The 19,681-nt window shown below is 47.8% G+C and overlaps 1 protein-coding gene across 1 annotated transcript in view; it reads left to right on the top strand.

Moving 5' to 3' along the window:
* LOC102933045 (aquaporin-5) overlaps window positions 1-19,681 on the top strand; it is a 29,099-nt gene that overhangs the window by 8,146 nt on the left and 1,272 nt on the right. Inside the window, exons 2-3 of the mRNA XM_007061987.2 lie at window positions 15,749-15,910; window positions 16,349-16,429. Of these exons, the coding sequence (XP_007062049.1) occupies window positions 15,749-15,910; window positions 16,349-16,429 (243 nt within the window). The remainder of the gene's footprint in view (window positions 1-15,748; window positions 15,911-16,348; window positions 16,430-19,681) is intronic.

Raw genomic sequence — 19,681 nt, 5'->3', positions numbered from 1 at the left:
GCCACACCCGTCCGGGGCCCGGAGTGGGTTCTAGGGCAGCTGGTGGCACAGGATGTCCCGGTCGGGGGTTATTCTTTTGGCAGACTAAGCAGTCCGCTTGTACCTGGGCAGCCAGGGGTCGGAGTCCGGAAGTGATAAAGTATTTTCCCATTAGCTGGATAAGTGCTTCCCTGCCAGCATGAGTGGTTTGATGTAGTTTCTGCAGCACTGGCTGGAGCAGGCCCTTTGGTAAGAGGACCTTCCCTTCCGGGGAATGGAGTCATCCCTCCTTTTCCCGGAGACTGAGTTTGTCAGTTAGCTGTCTCTCCTCCCCAGAGTACTCAGGGGTTGGAAGCTCCCCTACTGATGGGAGAAGGGCATGCATATGGGCGTTCTCAGTCTGAGGGGATGGCAGGGTGGCAGCATGCTTAGCCTCTCTATCTGCCCGGGCGTTACCTCTGGCCACATCTTGATCCTCCCTTTGATGGACTTTACAGTGTACCACTGCCACTTCCGAGGGGAGTTGTACGGCTTCTAGGAGCCGGAGGATTTGGGGCCCGTACTTGACTGGGGAGCCTTGGGCTGTCAGCATTCCCCTTTGCTTCCATAGGCCAGCATGAGCATGCAGCACCCCAAAAGCATACTTTGAATCAGTAAAAATGTTGACCCGCTTTCCTTTTGACAGTTCAAGTGCACGGGTCCGGGGTATTAGTTCGGCAAGCTGGGCAGAGGTCCCAGCAGGCAAACCTTCAGCTTCCACAGTGTCATGGAGGGTCACAACAGCATAACCCGCCCTCCTTTGCCCATCTATTACAGTACTGCTACCATCAGTGTACCACTCATAATCTGCATTTGGGAGGGGTACATCCTTTAAATCCGGATGGCTGGAGTACTGGACATCTATGATCTCTAAACAGTCATGTTTCTGTTCCTCTGTTTCTGGCAAGAGAGTGGCTGGGTTAAGGGAGGGGCAAGGCTGTAAGGTGACTTCAGAGTTCTCTAACAGCTTAGCCTGGTACCGAGCAATCCGAGCCTGAGTGAGCCAAAGCCCTCCCTTTGCATCCAATAAGGCTCGGACCATATGGGGAGTATAGATTTGCATAACCCCTCCCAATGTTAGCTTCTCGGCTTCCTCAAGCACTAGGGCAGTAGCTGCGACCGCCCGTAAACATGCCGGCCAACCCTTTGCAACCTGATCCAGTTGCTTAGAAAAATAAGCCACGGGACATCTCCGTGCTCCTAACAGCTGTGTGAGCACTCCTAGGGCCACCCCCTTTCGTTCATGTACATACAACTGAAACGGTTTAGAGAGATCCGGCAGGCCCAGAGCCGGGGCTGCCATCAGTTTTCTTTTCAGGATTTTAAATGCCCTGTCAGCCTCTGGGGTCCAATAGAAGGGGTCATGATCCGCTCCTTTTACACAGTCATACAGGGGTTTAGCCCACAGTCCAAACTCTGGGATCCATATCCTGCAAAAGCCTGCCATACCCAGAAATGCCCTGAGCCGCTTACGATTACTTGGGGTAGGAACTTGACAGATAGCTTCCTTTCTTTCGTTTGAAAGCTGACGCTCCCCTTGCCGTATGTGAAACCCGAGGTACCGTACCTCTGGGAGGGCGATTTGAGCCTTACTCCGTGCTACCCGATATCCCTGGAGTCCAATAAAATTCAGGAGGCTCACGGTGGCTTTAAGGCAGGGGGTTTGGCCCACAGTGGCAATTAACAAATCATCTACATACTGCAGAAGGAGGGCCTCCTCATTATCCCACTCCTCTAGGTCCCTGGCCAAAGCCTGGCCAAAGAGGGTGGGGGAGTTTTTAAATCCCTGGACCAACACTGTCCAGCAAAGTTGCTTTTTAACCCTTTTTCGGTTCTCCCACTCAAAGGAGAAGATCTCCTGTGACGGGGTGGCAACTGGGATGGTAAAGAAAGCATCTTTCAGATCGAGGACTGAAAAATGGGTATACTGTCCCCCTATAGAAGCCAATAAGGTATACTGGTTAGGGACAAGGGGGTGCAAAGTCTTAACCCGTTCATTGACTGCCCTTAGGTCCTGTACCAGCCGATACGTGCCATCAGGCTTCTGTACGGGTAGAATGGGAGTGTTCCAGGCTGACTGACATTCCCGGAGAATACCATACATTAGGAATCGATCTATAGTTTCCTGTAAACCTTCTCTGGCTTCCCTCTTGATTGGATACTGTTTTACTTGCACTGGACCTTTCCCTGGTATGAGCTGAATAGTAATGGGGGTCTGGTGGGTGGCCTTTCCTGGAATCCCTGATGCCCACACGAGGGAGTACACCTGGTCTTCCCACGGGCTCCATTCTGGGGCTTGCATGGCTGAGGGCTCAACTGCAAGGGTCATGATCCATGCATTCTCAGAGGGTAAGGTAAGGGTTATTTCGTCCTCAGTAAAATGCAGGGTGGCACCGAGGCGACAAAGCAGATCCCGTCCCAGCAGAGGTGCTGGACACTCAGGGAGGTATACCAGCTTGTGGGATATAGTCCTGTTTCCCAAAGCTCATTCCGCTGGGGCATACACTGGGCACTTGGTGTCCCTGCCTGTGGCTCCCACCACAGTAAGGGAATCTGCTACTGGCAACTGAAGGGGTCGATTTACGGCAGTTCGTGCCTCTCCAGAGTCCACTAAAAAATCTATTTCTGAGCTTCCCACCCGCATCTTTACTCAGGGTTCTGGGGGTAGGATGGTCCGTCTCCCCTGACACCCCTATTCCTGCTCCGCCATTGCCATCATAGAGGCACCCCCCTTTTCTTTTCTCTTTGGGCACTCATTTTTCCAGTGTCCCTCTTGTCGACACAAGGCACACTGGTTGTGACCCAGTCGTCTCTCCTGCGAGCCCGGACGTTAGTGTCCATGGCCCCTTCCTCCCCGGCCACTTCCCTTAGTGCCGGCCAGTACCGCTGTTACCATCAGTCTCACTTGCTTTCTCTCCTTCTCTGTCTCTCTCAGACTATAAGCTCGGTTTGCAGTCTCTAAGATTTGTGCCATGGGCATGCCCATTAAATCCTCCTTTTTTTGTAACTTTCTCTTAATACCAGGGGCTGCTCTGCTTGTAAAAATTCCCTTAATAATTGACTCAGTTGCCTGATCATCGGGGTCTGCATTAGTGTTCTGTCAAATTGTGTCCCGAATATGCTGTAGAAAGGCCCCTGGGCTTTCTTTTAAATCCTGCATTACTTCATATGGCTTTGCCCAATTATTATGTCGGACAGCTGAGTGACGGAGTCCATGCAAAAGCAACTCCTTATAGGAGGTAAGGCGGGTCATATCCCCATGATCATTTGGATCCCACCTGGGGTCTGCTCGGGGGACTTGTGCATCCGGGTCAGGGACATTAATACGATCCCGGTCGTACCATTTCTGCGCCTCCTCCCTTGCTTTGGACACAACCTGTTGTCTTTCAACCTCAGACAATAGGGTTCGCAGGAGGATGTTACAATCATCCCAGTCCGGCTTGTGACTACTGAGGCACCCCTGAAAGACTGATATAAACCTGCTTGGGGTTGGTGGAAAACTCTCCTGTCTGTGCTTTGAAAGCATCCAAATCCACAGGATTAAAGGGCACATGAGTATAAACCTGCATAGTCGTGGCCGGACGCCTGTCCGATCCAGACCGGGCGACTTTAGTTTCGGTGATTAAGGGGTATAGGCCAACCATTGGGGACTTACAAGGTGTGGGTGTAGGGGCCGAAGGGGACACCGGCTCTGCCATTACAGTCGGGGTGGGGGTCTGGGGACTAACATTAGCTGCTACCGAACCAGTCAGAGTCAGATTACAGTGCTGTAAAATATCTGGTCGAGTACATAAAGTCAGAAACAAATGTGCATACATATGTTCATTCCATTTCCTTGTTCTCTGACAGAACAGGAGTAACTGAAGGATCGTGTTGTAATTAATTGACCCTCCTGGTGGCCACCACTTCTGTTCCTCTAGTTGATATTGAGGCCAGTCAACTGTACAGAATCGTTTTAATTGGCTCTTAGTCATCGGATCAGCACCAAATGCCTTCCAGTTTGCTAAAATGCATTCTAGGGGCGTACACCGTGCCCTAACCCCCGAGCTCTGTCCCTGTCCCATACCTACAGGGTAACTCTGGGTGTCCCCAGGTTCCAACAGAGCATACAATCTGGATTTCAAAAGGTTCCTACCTTACCCAAGGGACCAGTTCCTCACTGTCGTCCGCAGCTGCTCCTCCCCCATGTCCAAGGGACCAGTTCCTCACCGTCGCCCACAGCTACTTCTCCACCATATGAGTGCGTTGCACCGTTGTGCTCTCCGGGGTCGATCAAATCATGTCTCCTCCGAGGCCCCCAATGAACTCACCGGTGCGCGCTGGGCGTCAGTTCTCGCCTCAATCCTCGACCTCCAGGAGGGGTCCGGGCAAGGCTAAATAGCAGCCTCGTCGCCCACCCATGGACGCCAAAAGCTGTTGCCGGCACCCAGTGCCGAGAGGCAAAACAACAGCAGGGGTTGGTTCGCTACCCGGTGTGCTTTACCCAATAATCACAACAGGATGGAGAAGCAGAAAAGTTTATTTGCAGCTGCAAAAAGGTACAGGGAGAATAGAATCTCAAATCCTGCACCCAGAGCAGGAAGTTACACAGGCTTTTATACATCCTTTCTTCAGCATACTTATCCAATAGCAAGCTGCCCTAAGTATCCATATAGCCAGCCAATCCAGTTCCCAGCTAGTTCCCTTGGTTTTTGTATCATTTGTTAAACTATACATAAAGCTGCTTTATTCAGCATTGTTCTTCCATATCTGCCCTGTTTGGCCTTGTTTAGTTTCAGGCAGTCTGACTCTGCAGCATATTGTTGCAGATCCTCAGCATAACTGCTGCGAGTGCCTCCAGGCGGGGGGGCCAAGGACACTTGGGCCTAGTACGCAGAACTGCTGCGAGTGCCTCCAGGCCGGGGGAGGGGGGGGCAAGGACACTTGGGCCTAGTGCGAGGGGGCTTCATCGACACTCGTGGTCTTCCATCCCCTCGAGTTACCGAGTGGCCATGCCTCAGTGTCCCCAACAACAGGAAGTAAAATCCCTAGAGGTGGCATGTGCTGCAGCCCTTGTAGTGTAAACATTGTGACCTTGGCAGACCAGCTCATGCCAAGGTCCCTGGGCCTCGCTGAGCATAGCTGGAAACCAGTCTGGCTTGCCTGTCTGTTAGTATTGTTAACATTGACAGAGTTATAAGAATATGTTTAATGTTTAGACTTTATGAAATGCTTGTAGGATGCTACATGTGTTAATCGAGCTGTATCCCATGCTGCTAGGTAATATTTAAGTGTTTGCTCTGCAACTAGGAAAGTGTTTGCTATAACTGTAAAACGCCACAGTCAGGAGAGAAGCATCAGTGAGTGTGAAATGCGAGTTCACCACAAGAGGTGTCATCTCCTCCCCGACAAACGAAGGCCTAGAGACACCAGACAAACCACTGTGGAACATCAGGGGATGAAAGACTTTGTTGATTTCCCACACACACACACACCCATGAAGAGAGTTTGTGCACAAGATCTCATCCGATCACAGCCTGAAAGCTGGGGAAAGGGAATAAAAATGCCTGTTAAAGAGAAATTATCATCACTATGATGCTTGGGATTTGCAGAGGGCAATATTTCCAAGCATAAGTGAGGGATCGCTAAGATGGTTAGTTTAGGTTAGCCCTAAAGCACATACACAGCCGCTACTATCACCTTTTGGAACCTAAACCTGTAACTCATTGGCGTGTGTGTGTGTGTGTGTGTGTGTGTGTGTGTTTACCTGCTTTCAGCTTGTAAATAACTCTCATTCACCCCCCAGTTTGTGATGGCTGAACTCCCCCACACTAGCCCAGCAAGATCTGACTTAGGCCAACTGGGCCCAATCAGCTAATGAGACTGCAAACAAGGGGAGCTTTAGGCTGGAGGCAGCTGATTAGAATCATAGAATCATAGAATATCAGGGTTGGAAGGGACCTCAGGAGGTCATCTAGTCCAACCCCCTGCTCAAAGCAGCACCAATCCCCAACTAAATCATCCCAGCCAGGGCTTTGTCAAGCCAGACCTTAAAAACTTCCAAGGAAGGAGATTCTACCACCTCCCTAGGTAACGCATTCCAGGGTTTCACCACCCTCCTAGTGAAAAAGTTTTTCCTAATATCCAACCTAAACCTCCCCCACTGCAACTTGAGACCATTACTCCTTGTCCTGTCATCTTCTACCACTGAGAATAGTCTAGAACCATCCTCTTTGGAACCACCTCTCAGGTAGTTGAAAGCAGCTATCAAATCCCCCCTCATTCTTCTCTTCTGCAGACTAAACAATTCCAGTTCCCTCAGCCTCTCCTCATAAGTCATGTGTTCCAGACCCCTAATCATTTTTGTTGCCCTTCGCTGGACTCTCCAATTTTTCCACATCCTTCTTGTAGTGTGGGGCCCAAAACTGGACACAGTACTCCAGAGGAGGCCTCACCAATGTCGAATAGAGGGGAACGATCACGTCCCTCGATCTGCTGGCTATGCCCCTACTTATACATCCCAAAATGCCATTAGCCTTCTTGGCAACAAGGTCACACTGTTGACTCATATCCAGCTTCTCGTTCACTGTCACCCATAGGTCCTTTTCCGCAGAACTGCTGCCTAACCATTCGGTCCCTAGTCTGTAGCGGTGCATTGGATTCTTCCGTCCTAAGTGCAGGACCCTGCACTTATCCTTGTTGAACCTCATCAGATTTCTTTTGGCCCAGTCCTCCAATTTGTCTAGGTCCCTCTGTATCCTATCCCTACCTGCCACCGTATCTACCACTCCTCCTAGTTTAGTATCATCCGCAAATTTGCTGAGAGTGCAATCCACACCATCCTCCAGATCATTTATGAAGATATTGAACAAAACCGGCGCAGGACCGACCCTTGGGGCACTCCACTTGATACCTACTGGCTGCCAACTAGACATGGAGCCACTGATCACTACCCGTTGAGCCTGACAATCTAGCCAACTTTCTATCCACCTTATAGTGCATTCATCCAGCCCATACTTCTTTAACTTGCTGACAAGAATACTGTGGGAGACCGTGTCAAAAGCTTTGCTAAAGTCTAGAAACAATACATCCACTGCTTTCCCTTTATCCACAGAACCAGTAATCTCATCATAGAAGGTGATTAGATTAGTCAGGCATGACCTTCCCTTGGTGAATCCATGCTGACTGTTCCTGATCACTTTCCTCTCATGTAAGTGCTTCAGGATTGATTCCTTGAGGATGTGCTCCATGATTTTTCTGGGGACTGAGGTGAGGCTGACTGACCTGTAGTTCCCAGGATCCTCCTTCTTCCCTTTTTTAAAGATGGGCACTACATTAGCCTTTTTCCAGTCGTCTGGGACCTCCCCCGATCGCCATGAGTTTTCAAAGATAATGGCCAATGGCTCTGCAATCACAGCCGCCAACTCCTTTAGCACTCTTGGATGCAACGCATCCGGCCCCATGGACTTGTGCACGTCCAGCTTTTCTAAATAGTCCCGAACCACTTCTTTCTCCACAGAGGGCTGGCCACCTACTCCCCATGCTGTGTTGCCCAGTGCAGCAGTCTGGGAGCTGACCTTTTTCGTGAAGACAGAGGCAAAAAAAGCATTGAGTACATTAGCTTTTTCCACATCCTCTGTCACTAGGTTGCCTCCCTCATTCAGTAAGGGGCCCACACTTTCCTTGGCTTTCTTCTTGTTGCCAACATACCTGAAGAAACCCTTCTTGTTACTCTTATCATCTCTTGCTAGCTGCAGCTCCAGGTGCGATTTGGCCCTCCTGATTTCACTCCTGCATGCCCGAGCAATATTTTTATACTCTTCCCTGGTCATTTGTCCAATCTTCCACTTCTTGTAAGCTTCTTTTTTATGTTTAAGATCCGCAAGGATTTCAATATTAAGCCAAGCTGGTCGCCTACCATATTTACTATTCTTTCGACACATCGGGATGGTTTGTCCCTGTAACCTCAATAGGGATTCTTTGAAATACAGCCAGCTCTCCTGGACTCCTTTCCCCCTCATGTTATTCTCCCAGGGGATCCTGCCCATCAGTTCCCTGAGGGAGTCGAAGTCTGCTTTCCTGAAGTCCAGGGTCTGTATTCTGCTGCTTACCTTTCTTCCCTGTGTCAGGATCCTGAACTCGACCAACTCATGGTCACTGCCTCCCAGATTCCCATCCACTTTTGCTTCCCCTACTAATTCTTCCCGGTTTTTGAGCAGCAGGTCAAGAAAAGCTCCCCCCCTAGTTGGCTCCTCCAGCACTTGCACCAGGAAACTGTCCCCTACATTTTCCAAAAACTTCCTGGATTGTCTGTGCACCGCTGTAGTGCTCTCCCAGCAGATATCAGGATGATTAAAGTCACCCATGAGAACCAGGGCGTGCAGTCTAGTAGCTTCTGCGAGTGGCCGGAAGAAAGCCTCATCCACCTCATCCCCCTGGTCCGGTGGTTTATAGCAGACTCCCACCACTACATCACTCTTGTTGCTCACACTTCTAAACTTAATCCAGAGACACTCAGGTTTTTCTGCAGTTTCATACCGGAGCTCTGAGCAGTCATACTGCTCCCTTACATACAGTGCTACTCCCCCACCTTTTCTGCCCTGCCTGTCCTTCCTGAACAGTTTATAACCATCCATGACAGTACTCCAGTCATGTGAGTTATCCCACCACGTCTCTGTTATTCCAATCATGTCATAATTCCTTAACTTCACCAGGACCTCCAGTTCTCCCTGCTTGTTTCCAAGGCTTTGTGCATTTGTATATAGGCACTTGAGATAACCTGCTGATCGCCCCTCATTCTCAGTATGAGGTAGGAGCCCTCCCCTCACAGACGTTCCTGCCTGTGCTTCCTCCCGGTATCCCGCTTGCCCACTTACCTCAGGGCTTTGGTCTCCTTCCCCCGGTGAACCTAGTTTAAAGCCCTCCTCACTAGGTTAGCCAGCCTGCTTGTGAAGATGCTCTTCCCTCTCTTCGTTAGGTGGAGGCCGTCTCTGCCTAGCACTCCTTCTTGGAACGCCATCCCATGGTCAAAGAATCCAAAGCCTTCTCTCCGACACCACCTGCGTAGCCATTCGTTGACTTCCACGATTCGACGGTCTCTACCCCGGCCTTTTCCTTCCACGGGGAGGATGGACGAGAACACCACTTGCGCCTCAAACTCCTTTATCCTTCTTCCCAGAGCCACGTAGTCCGCAGTGATCCGCTCAAGGTCATTCTTGGCAGTATCATTGGTGCCCACGTGGAGAAGCAGGAAGGGGTAGCGATCCGAGGGCTTGCTGAGTCTCGGCAGTCTCTCCGTCACATCGCGAATCTTAGCTCCTGGCAAGTAGCAGACTTCTCTGTTTTCCCGGTCAGGGCGGCAGATAGATGACTCAGTCCCCCTGAGGGGAGAGTCCCCGATCACCACCACCCACCTCCTTCTCTTGGGAGTGGTGGTCGTGGAACCCCCAACCTCAGGACAGCGCATCTCATGCCTTCCAACCAGCGGAGTCTCCTTCTGCTTTCTCCCCCCAGACGTATCATCTGGTCCACTCTCCGCAATGGTACCTGTGGAGAGAACATGAAAACGGTTACTTACCTGTGTCTGCGTTGCTGGTACCCGGACATTCCCCCTTCTTCTTCTGGAGGTCACATGTTGCCAAGCTTCTTCACTGGCCTCTTGGCTCCGCTGTGCAACCTGCTCTAAATCTTTAGAGCTTTGTGCCCGTAGAAGCATATCCTGACTTTTGTCCAGGAAATCCTCAGATTCTCGTATTCAACGCAGGGTCGATATCTGCTGCTCCAGACCTTCAGTCTTCTCTTCCAATATGGATACCAGCTTGCACTTTGTACAGACAAAGTCGCTTCTGTCCTGTGGAAGAGGACAGAATAGGAATAGACTCACCTGTGCACGAACAGGCAGGGCTTGTATAAAGCCAGGTAGCTGGCTGCAGGTAGGGGCTTTGCTGCTGAAAAAGGGGTAATCACTTTCTGGATGAGGGAGGCGTGTTTAGGGGTCTGCTGCTGGAAAGGCTGCAGGGAAATAAGCTGCAGTCATGCCCTGAGTGGAGGGACCTCAGGAGGTCATCTAGTCCAACCCCCTGCTCAAAGCAGGACCAATCCCCAATTTTTGCCCTAGATCCCAAATGGCCCCCTCAAGGATTGAACTCACAACCCTGGGTTTAGCAGGTCAATGTTCAAACCACTGAGCTATCCCTCCCCCGCATAGAGCCCCCAATTCTTGATTTAGTCCTCTGGTTCAAGAGGTGAATATAGCTGGATGGCTTGGTAATAGTGACCATAACCTAATAAAATTTAACATCTCGGGGGGGGGGGGGGGGGAATACCACAGTAGCCCACTACGGTAGCATTTAATTTCAGAAAGGGGAACTACACAAAAATGAGGAAGCTGGTAAAACAGAAATTAAAAGGTACAGCGCCAAAAGTGAAATCCCTACAAGCTGCATGGAAACTTTTTAAAGACACTATAATAGTGGCTCAGATTAAATATATACCAGAAATTAAAAAAAAACAGTAAAAGGACCAAAAAAGAGCTACCATGGCTAAACAACAAAGTAAAAGAAGCAGTGAGAGGCAAAAAGGCCTTTTTAAAGGAAGTTAAATCCTATTGAGGAAAATAGAAAGGAGCATAAACTCTGGCAAGTGAAGTGTAATTAAATAATTAGAAAGGCCAAAAAAGAATTTTAAGAGCAACTAGCAAAGACTCAGAAAGTAACAGCAAAATTTTCTTTAAGTACATCAGAAGCAGGAAGCCTGCTAAACGACCACTCAGACCACTGGACGATCAAGATGCTAAAGGAGCACTCAAGGATGTTAAGGCCATTGCGGAGAAACTAAATGAATTCTTTGCATCGTCTTCATGGCTGAGGATGTGAGGGAGATTCCCCAACTTGAGCTCTTCTGTTTAAGGTGACAAATCTGAGGAACTGTCTCAGATTGAGGTGTCATTAGAGGGATTTTTGGAACAAATTGATAAACTAAACAGTAATAAATCACCAGAACCAGATGGTATTCACCAAGAGTTCTGAAGGAACTCAAACATGAAATTGCAGAACTACTAACTGTCATCTATAACGTGTCATTTAAATCAGCTTCTGTACCAAATGACTCGAGGATAGCTAATGCGATGCCAGTTTTTAAAAAGGACTCTAGAGATGATCCTGGCAATTACAGGCCGGTAAGCCTGACTTCAGTACTTGGCAAATTGGTTGAAACAATAGTAAAGAACAGAATTATCAGACACAGAGATGAACATAACTTGCTGGGGAAGAGTCAGCATGGTTTTTGCAAAGGGAAATCATGCCTCACCAATTTACTAGAATTCTTTGAGGGAGACAACAAGCATGTGGAAAAGGGGGATACAGTGCATTTAGATTTTCAGAAAGCCTTTGACAAGGTCCCTTACCAAAGGCTGTTAAGCAAAATAAGCTGCCATGAGATAAGAGGGAAGGTCCTCTTATGGGTCAGTAAAAAGCTAGGAAACAAAAAGTAGGAATAAATGGTCAGTTTTCAGAATGGAGAGAGGTAAATAGTGGTGTCCCCCAGGGGTCTGTACTGGGCCCAGTCCTATTTAGCATATTCATAAATGATCTGGAAAAAGGGGTAAACAGTGAGGTGGCAAAATTTGCAGATGATACAAAACTGGTCAAGATAGTTAAGTCCCAGGCAGACTGCGAAGAGTTACAAAGGGACCTCACAAAATTGGGTGACTGGGCAATAAAATGTCAGATGAAATTCAGTGTTGATAAATGCAAAGTAATGCACGTTGGAAAACATAATCCCGACTATACATAAAAAATGCTGGGGTTTAAATTAGCTGTTACCACGCAGGAAAGATCTTGGAGTCATTGTGGATAGTTCTCTGAAAACATCCACTCAATGTGCAGCTGTCAAAAAAGCTAAGGGAATGTTGGGCATCATTAGGAAAGGGATCGATAATAAGACAGAAAATATCATATTGCTGCCATATAAATCCCTGGTACGCCCACAGCTTGAATCCTGCGTGCAGATGTGGTCGCCCCGCTCAAAAAAGTTATGTTGGAATTGGAAAAGGTTCAGAAAAGGGAAACAAATATGATGAGGGGTATGGAACAGCTTCTGTCAGAAGAGAGATTAATAAGACTGGGACTTTTCAGCTTGGACAAAAGATGACTAAGGGGGGATATGATAGAGGTCTATAAAATCATGATTGGTGTGGAGAAAGTAAATAAGGAAGTGTTAGTTACTCCTCCTCATAACACAAGAACTAGGGGTCACCAAATGAAATTAATAGGCATTAGGTTTAAAACAAAAGGAAGTCTTTCTTCACACAATGCACAGTCAACCTGTGGAACTCTTTGCCAGAGGATGTTGTGAAGGCCAAGACTATAACAGGGTTCAATAAAAACCCTAGAAAAATTCATGGAGGATAGGTCCATCAATGGCTATTAGCCAGGATGGGCAGGGATGGTGTCCCTAGCCTCTGTTTGCCAGAAGCTGGGAATGGGTGACAGGGGGTGGATCAGTTGATGATTACCTGTTCTGTTCATTGCCTCTGGGGCACCTGGCATTGGCCACTGTCAGAAGACAGGATACTGGGCTGGATGGACCTTTGGTCTGACCGAGTTTGGCCGTTCTCATGTGTAACCCACACACCTCCTGGGTGTGGTGTTCTGTCCCATCTAGTGGCACCGAGACCACTTAGAGGGAGAGAGATAAAATGAGTCTGCTCTACAGCCTTAGCTATCAGCCTATTGGCTTTTAGCTCATGCGGTAGAGGCTCATGCACTAAGCTCCAGAGGTCCCCGGTTCGATCCTGCCTGCCAACAGCCAGGGTCTGTCAGCATTACACATGTCCTTAGGCACTGATGAGATAAACATGAGTAAGAATTTTAAAAAGGGAAGGGATAGAGAATGCGGTGTGTTTGTGATCAGGTGCAGGGAAAGGTGCTGGCCGAGTGTGCCCATACAGTTCTGGGTGAAGAGCTGGGGTGTGTGTGTGTGTGAATTTGGGGGTAGTGGTGTGTGTGTGTGTGTGGCTGGGTGTGTGCATGGCTGAGGGTGTGTATGTGCCTGTGTGTCAGAGCATGGGGCCAGTGAGTGTGGAACTGCAGTATATGGAGGGGAGGTGTTATGCGATTGCACACTTGTAAGCAGGTTTGTGTGTGTGTGTGTTCACACATAGGTGCAGGTTGCCAAACCTCTCTGGGTATAATAATAATAATTAATAATAATAATACCTAGGGCTTTCCATTAGTACAGCTTAAAGCCCTTTACAAGGAGGTCTGTATCATTATCCCCATTGTACAGATGGGGAAACTGAGGCACAGAACAGCGAAGTGACTTGCTGAAGGGTGGCAGTGGCCATGCAGGGAACTGAACTCTGCGTGCCAGTCCAGTGCCCTCGCCCCTGTTTGTAAATGATGGTGGAAGAAAAGAGTGACAGTAAGCCACATCCCACCATTGCTGCCAGGGCAAGAAGGGCTTTGGCCTTAATGGAACCACCAGTGAAATTCCTCTGCCCAGCAGCTGCCTGTGCTGTGGTAGCCTGCCTTGTCCTCCTGTGCTGTGAACACCTCTGAGCAGGGCAGGATTAAGACCTTTAGAGGCCGTCAGCACTGAAAAGATTATGGTGCCCCCCCATATATAATTCAAAATAAAAACCATACTATCCCATAAAATAAAATTTTATTTTTCGAAATGACACAACTTATATGTATGCTGAAATTAAAATAGCTTCTTTCTAGATTTTCTGATTGCAAAATTCTGGACAAGTTCATCGAAGCTGACTCGACGAAGCATGTCTGCTTCCATACACACTGGGGAAAGTGAATCAAGCCTGTCCTGACACATTGTTCTTCTCTGAGGGTTTTTTATTCTTTTCAGCTGAGAAAAAGAGCGTTCTGCGGAGCAGTTAATAATCATCAATGTTAGAAAAATCCATTGTGCGATCTCTACCTTTGGAAATACGCATCGTATTCCGTCTTTCAATATTGCGTCATGAAGCTCAATGTGACTGAATTTCATTTTTCCTGTTTCATTAAACTTTGCACGCATATAACAGTGGAACTGCTGTACTTCTCCACAGAGATTCATGTTCAAGTCAACAGGTTATGAGTCAACTAGCTTTTGGGAACCTTGTGAATATTGTTCGTCAGATAAGGCCATATCGTTTAGAAAAGAAAATCTACTTGGTGCTACTTTGTACACTTCAGCTCTCCTCTTCGTATGAGTGTCAAGTGTATCGATTATAGCGTAGTAAGTAGATGCGTGAAATTTGTCTCTAGGATTCAATGCTGTTTCTGTTGCACCGCAATCATTTGCTTGTTTTATCCTGATTCGCTTGCTGGACTGGGCTTCTTTGTAGTAAGTATCAGGCAAGATGTCTTTTGATATGTCTTCAAATCTTTCGAAATCATTCCTCAAAGTGTGTAAATGGTCTGCTAATGGTTGACAGAGGTCTGCACATGTTTTCAAATCCAACTCTTTTTCTTGGAGAGCTTGACTTGTGTGGTCAAAGTGTTGTAAAATTTCATTCCACGTGGTCAACATGAATACAAACTCTAGTTCTTGCATCTTGTTTGCAACGTTTTCTGCCTCTCGTCTAGTTTCTCCTTTTCGTGATTGGTCTTCAGCTATACTTTCTAATGCATCCACAATCTTTGAGTAGAACTCCAGAATTGCACTTGTTTCCACTGCATGTGCCTGCTAGTGAGTATTAAAAAGAGATTTCAACACACATGATCATTGCCCAAATATGTTTTAAGAACTGCCCATCGGTGTGTTGAGGCTGAGAAAGTAACTGGGCTGTTGAGAAAAAACTTACTGCCACCGGACAACAATCGACAGCGCCGCGGCCAACAAGATTGAGAGAGTGTGCGGCACATGGAATGAATATGGCATGTTTATTCTGTTCTAAAAGCTGCTTCTGCATTCCTTGCTAACGCCCTGACATGTTGGCAGCGTTGTCATAAGACTGACCTCTGCACTTTGAGAAATCGATTTTGCAAACGTGGCACAGATAACGCAGTACTTGATTTGCCATTTCTTCACCAGGGTGGCTTTTCAAATTGAGGAATGTTATAAATCGTTCAGCTGGTTTTCCATCTGTGGGAGACACATCTTAGTACAATGCTCAATCGATCAATATGTGAAAGATCAGGTGTAGAGTCGACAGATAAACGGAAGTACCCAGCAGTACTTATTTCATCCACAATAGCTGAACGAACATTGTCACTCATTAGACCAATGAGTTCATCGCATATTGTCTTGGATAAGTATGATACAAGTATATATAACTCAGAAGACTATATCAATAATAAAACATAAATTTATTGCAATACATGACAGGATCTGATTTCCTCGCATTATTTTGATCCATGTTAGTAGGATGCCCCCCTAGTTTAGGTGGGGATAAGTAATAAAAAGAGAACAGAAAAACGGGGGAAGAGTGAGGAGTGGAGTGTAAGGAAGACTAACAAAGTTCTGATTTTTCCCATCATGACTACTTCGATGCTTTTTTTGAAATATCAGATCATATTTTTTCAAAAAAAATCTTTTTTTTTTGTGCCCCCTGCTTTGCTGGTGCCCAAGCATGTGCTTAGTCTGCCTATTGGATAATCCAGCCCTGCTCCGGAGCCGGGAACGCTCCCGAGGCATTATCTGCACTTGGTGCCTGCCATTCCCCCTAGCCCAGCAGAGGCCAGGTCCTGGCCCCCGCGGTACCTCTCCACCTTGTAACGCTGTTGTTTTGTCTCTGCTTCTGAAAGCACAGCTGGCTCCGGGGGTCACGCTCCTGCAAGCCCTCAGCATAGAGGTGATCATCTCCTTCCAGCTGGTCCTCTGCATCCTCGCCACGTCCGGGAGCAAGAGAGACCCTTCCAAGGGCAGGCACCTGGTCATCGGGCTCTCTGTCATGCTGGGGCACCTGGTTGCCGTGAGTACTTTGGTCACATCAAGCTAGCAGCAGCTCTTCCCTTTCAGGAAGCCTGGTCCTGCAGGCTGCCCTTGGGCAGAACTCTTTTGGGAGTCTTTGGATTTGGACTCTCAGAGCTCATGCTTCAGGGCTGTAAAACTGCCAGGTGGACATTGGGGCCCAGGCTCTGTGACCCTCCCCGCTCACATGGGGCCCAGAGCTTGGGCTCCAGCTTGAGCCCGAAGGTCTAGATCACAATTTACAGCCCTGCAGTCCAAGCCTGAGTCAGCAGACGCAGGCCTGCTGCGGGGGTTAAGTGCACTGTAGACATACCCTAGGGAGTCGGGCTGATGCATCTGCAGAAGTTATCCTGCTACTTGGGATCCCTACGCTTCCCCCCTTTGACAACTTCTGCAGCCTCCCTGTTTATCTTGTGTCTCTGTCACTCTTTCTCTTCAGATCGGTTACACTGGATGCAGCATGAATCCTGCCCGGTCACTGGGCCCTGCTTTGATTACTTTTGAATTTGCTAATCACTGGGTAAGTGAGCTCTTTCCAAGCCTGGTTTAGACTGTGCAGTGCTTCAAGTGTGGTTCTTTTCCAGCAAGCGACTGTACAAATGGCATTGTGGGGTCTCTGGGTTTATTGCCTCCTCAGATCAGGTGTGCCCAGGTTCCAAGTACAATGGCAGGTAATTTCTAGCTACCAGAACTGCAAGAGCCTCCTGGGATCTGAGGGTCAAGCTTGGCCCTCTCCTTTTCATGCATTATCCCCAGTAATAAAGGTCCTGAAGACCAGTTTCTGCTTCCATTGACACCCTGTGCAGCCCGTGGCCTTCAATGGCACATTTGTAACATAGGTAGTTAGCCACCAATCCTGTTGGTGATGCACAAGCTGGAACAGACTCGGGCTGGCTCACTTCCACATAGCTGTCCTGGCTTCTGCAGCGCTAACAGGAGTAAAGAGCAATCTTACCACTTTCAGCAGACAGCGTGCTCTGTGTGAGGGGGGGGTGGCAGAATCAAGTCCACTGGAGAGAATAACCACAGCTGGAACTTCAGCGCAGAGCCTGATTCTGATCTCACACCGGTTCCATACCAGTGTCACTCCACTTAGTCCAATGGGTTGTGCCTGATTTATAATCAGGCCCCAGCTCCCTGGGAGATGAAATGCCAGCTGGTTTCAGCGAGGATTGTGTTTACATTGCCACAGCTTGGGGCAAAGCCTGGCATTTTTAGTACCACTGCTGACAATTCTGCCTTTTCTTCCTCTGTTTGAGACTGATGATGCCAATTTCCTTCTTTGCTTTATGAGTGCGACAGAAAGTACATCCCGCATGGCAGGTTATTAAAGCTCTCAATCAGGATACGTGCAGAGCACAATCCTGTGCAGGCTTCCCCGGTTATTCATGTCTCCATAAAGAGACTCAACTTGTAATGGAATTGGAGGGATTAGAAAAAAAAAAAAAAGCAAAAGACCCAATTGTTGCGAATCTCATTGTCTTTTTTCGGAGAATCTCAGATCCTGACCCCACTGGACTCAAGGAGAGTTTTCAGAGTAGCAGCCGTGTTAGTCTGTATCCACAAAAAGAAAAGGAGTACTTGTGGACCTTAGAGACTAACAAATTTATCTGAGCATAAGCTTTCATGAGCTACAGCCCACTTCATCGGATGCATGCAGTGGAAAATACAGTGGGGAGATTTTATATACACAGAGAACATGAAACAATGGGTGTTACCATACACACTGTAATGAGAGTGATCAGGAAAGGTGAGCTATTACCAGCAGGAGAGGAAAAGAACAAAAACAAAAACAAAACAAAAATAACCTTTTGTAGTGATGATCAAGGTGGGCCATTTCCAGCATTGACAAGAACATGTGAGGAACAGTGGGCCGGGGGGGAGGGGAATAAACATAGGGAAAGAGTTCTACTTTGTGTAATGACACATCCACTCCCAGTCTTTATTCAAGCCTAATTTAATCGTGTCCAGTTTGCAAATTAATTCCAATTCAGACTCCTCGTTGGAGTCTGTTTCTGAAGTTTTTTTGTTGAAGAATTGTCACTTTTAGGTCTGTAATCGAGTGATCAAAGAGATTGAAGTGTTCTCCAACTGGTTTTTGAATGTTATAATTCTTGACTTCTGATTTGTGTCCATTTATTCTTTTACGTAGCGACTGTCCGGTTTGGCCAATGTACATGGCAGAGAGGCATTGCTGGCACATGATGGCATATATCACATTGGTAGATGTGCAGGTGAACGAGCCTCTGATAGTGTGGCTGACGTGATTAGGCCCTAGGATGGTGTCCCCTGAATAGATATGGGGACACAGTTGGCAACGGGCTTTGTTGCAAGGATAGGTTCCTGGGTTAGTGGTTCTGTTGTATGGTGTGTGGTTGCTGGTGAGTATTTGCTTCAGGTTGGGGGGCTGTCTGTAAGCAAGGACTGGCCTGTCTCCCAAGATCTGTGAGACTGATGGGTCGTCCTTCAGGATAGGTTGTAGATCCTTGATGATGCGTTGGAGAGGTTTTAGGTGGGGCTGAAGGTGACAGCTAATGGCGTTCTGTCATTTTCTTTGTTGGGCCTGTCCTGTAGTAGGTGACTTCTGGGTACTCTTCTGGCTCTGTCAATCTCTTTCTTCACTTCAGCAGGTGGGTATTGTAGTTGTAAGAACGCTTGATAGAGATCTTGTAGGTGTTTGTCTCTGTCTGAGGGGTTGGAGCAAATGCGGTTGTATCGTAGAGCTTGGCTGTAGACAATGGATCGTGTGGTGTGGTCTGGATGAAAGCTGGAGGCACGTAGGTAAGTATAGCTGTCAGTAGGTTTCTGGTATAGAGTGGTGTTTATGTGACCATCGCTTATTAGCACTGTAGTGTCCAGGAAGTGGATCTCTTGTGTGGACTGGTCCAGGCTGAGGTTGATGGTGGGATGGAAATTGTTGAAATCATGGTGGAATTCCTCAAGGGCTTCTTTTCCATGGGTCCATGGGAGTTTTGTTATTGACAATGTTTTTGAGTTGGGGACAGGTGAAGGAATTTCCAGAGCTGGGGAACACCTCACAAAGTGACCTGTGGGTGTGATTATACTTCCCACTAGGAGTTGGCCCAAACAACTACAATGAGAGAAACAGAGCAATTTTACTTAATGGGAGAAACAGAGCAATTCCGTCTGCTAAAGTGGTAGATGCCTGGGGGCTGCAGCCTCAGCCCACGCAAATAGACACCTCTGCATTTGTTTTCACGGAGCTGGGCTAATCTACACTGGCTGGGGATCTTGCTTCGTGTTTTCAGTGCTGATGGTTCTGGGTTCTACTTCAATGGCGACTGTGGCCTTTGTAGGAGCCACAATTACAAACACAAATCTATGTTAAAAGGACATTAAATGGTGCCCATTTCAAGCCCCTGCTCCAAAGCATGGAGGCGCTGGAGCTTCTCAATGAGACAGCGCTGGGAATTGTTTTAACATGGTCCGAGCAATGTGTTTTCCCCTAATCTCATTCTTAGAAAGGGCTGAACCATTTTTGCTGAAACTTCCCCCAAAAATTCAGCCTGAGGCAGCCGTCCTACATGGGGAATGTCAGCATGAACAGTTAATGTTTGGTAAAGATATAAGCAACAGTAACCACTAAAGGGTCTTATAATGGAAAGTGTCAGGCAACCTTAACTATAGGCTCTGCTAGCATCTCTGCTTCTAATATAGATGGGTAGGTTCAATCCAAACGAGACACCACTTCTTGGATTTCTGAGTCCCAATCTTCTCAGTGCCTGGCTGTGGTCTAGAGATGGCAGAGGGC

This window comes from Chelonia mydas, chromosome 27 (genome assembly GCF_015237465.2).
Source record: "Chelonia mydas isolate rCheMyd1 chromosome 27, rCheMyd1.pri.v2, whole genome shotgun sequence".
Lineage (NCBI taxonomy): Eukaryota > Metazoa > Chordata > Testudines > Cheloniidae > Chelonia > Chelonia mydas.
Note: the sequence above shows the minus strand (reverse complement) of the source record. Positions and strands in the feature narration are given on the sequence as shown.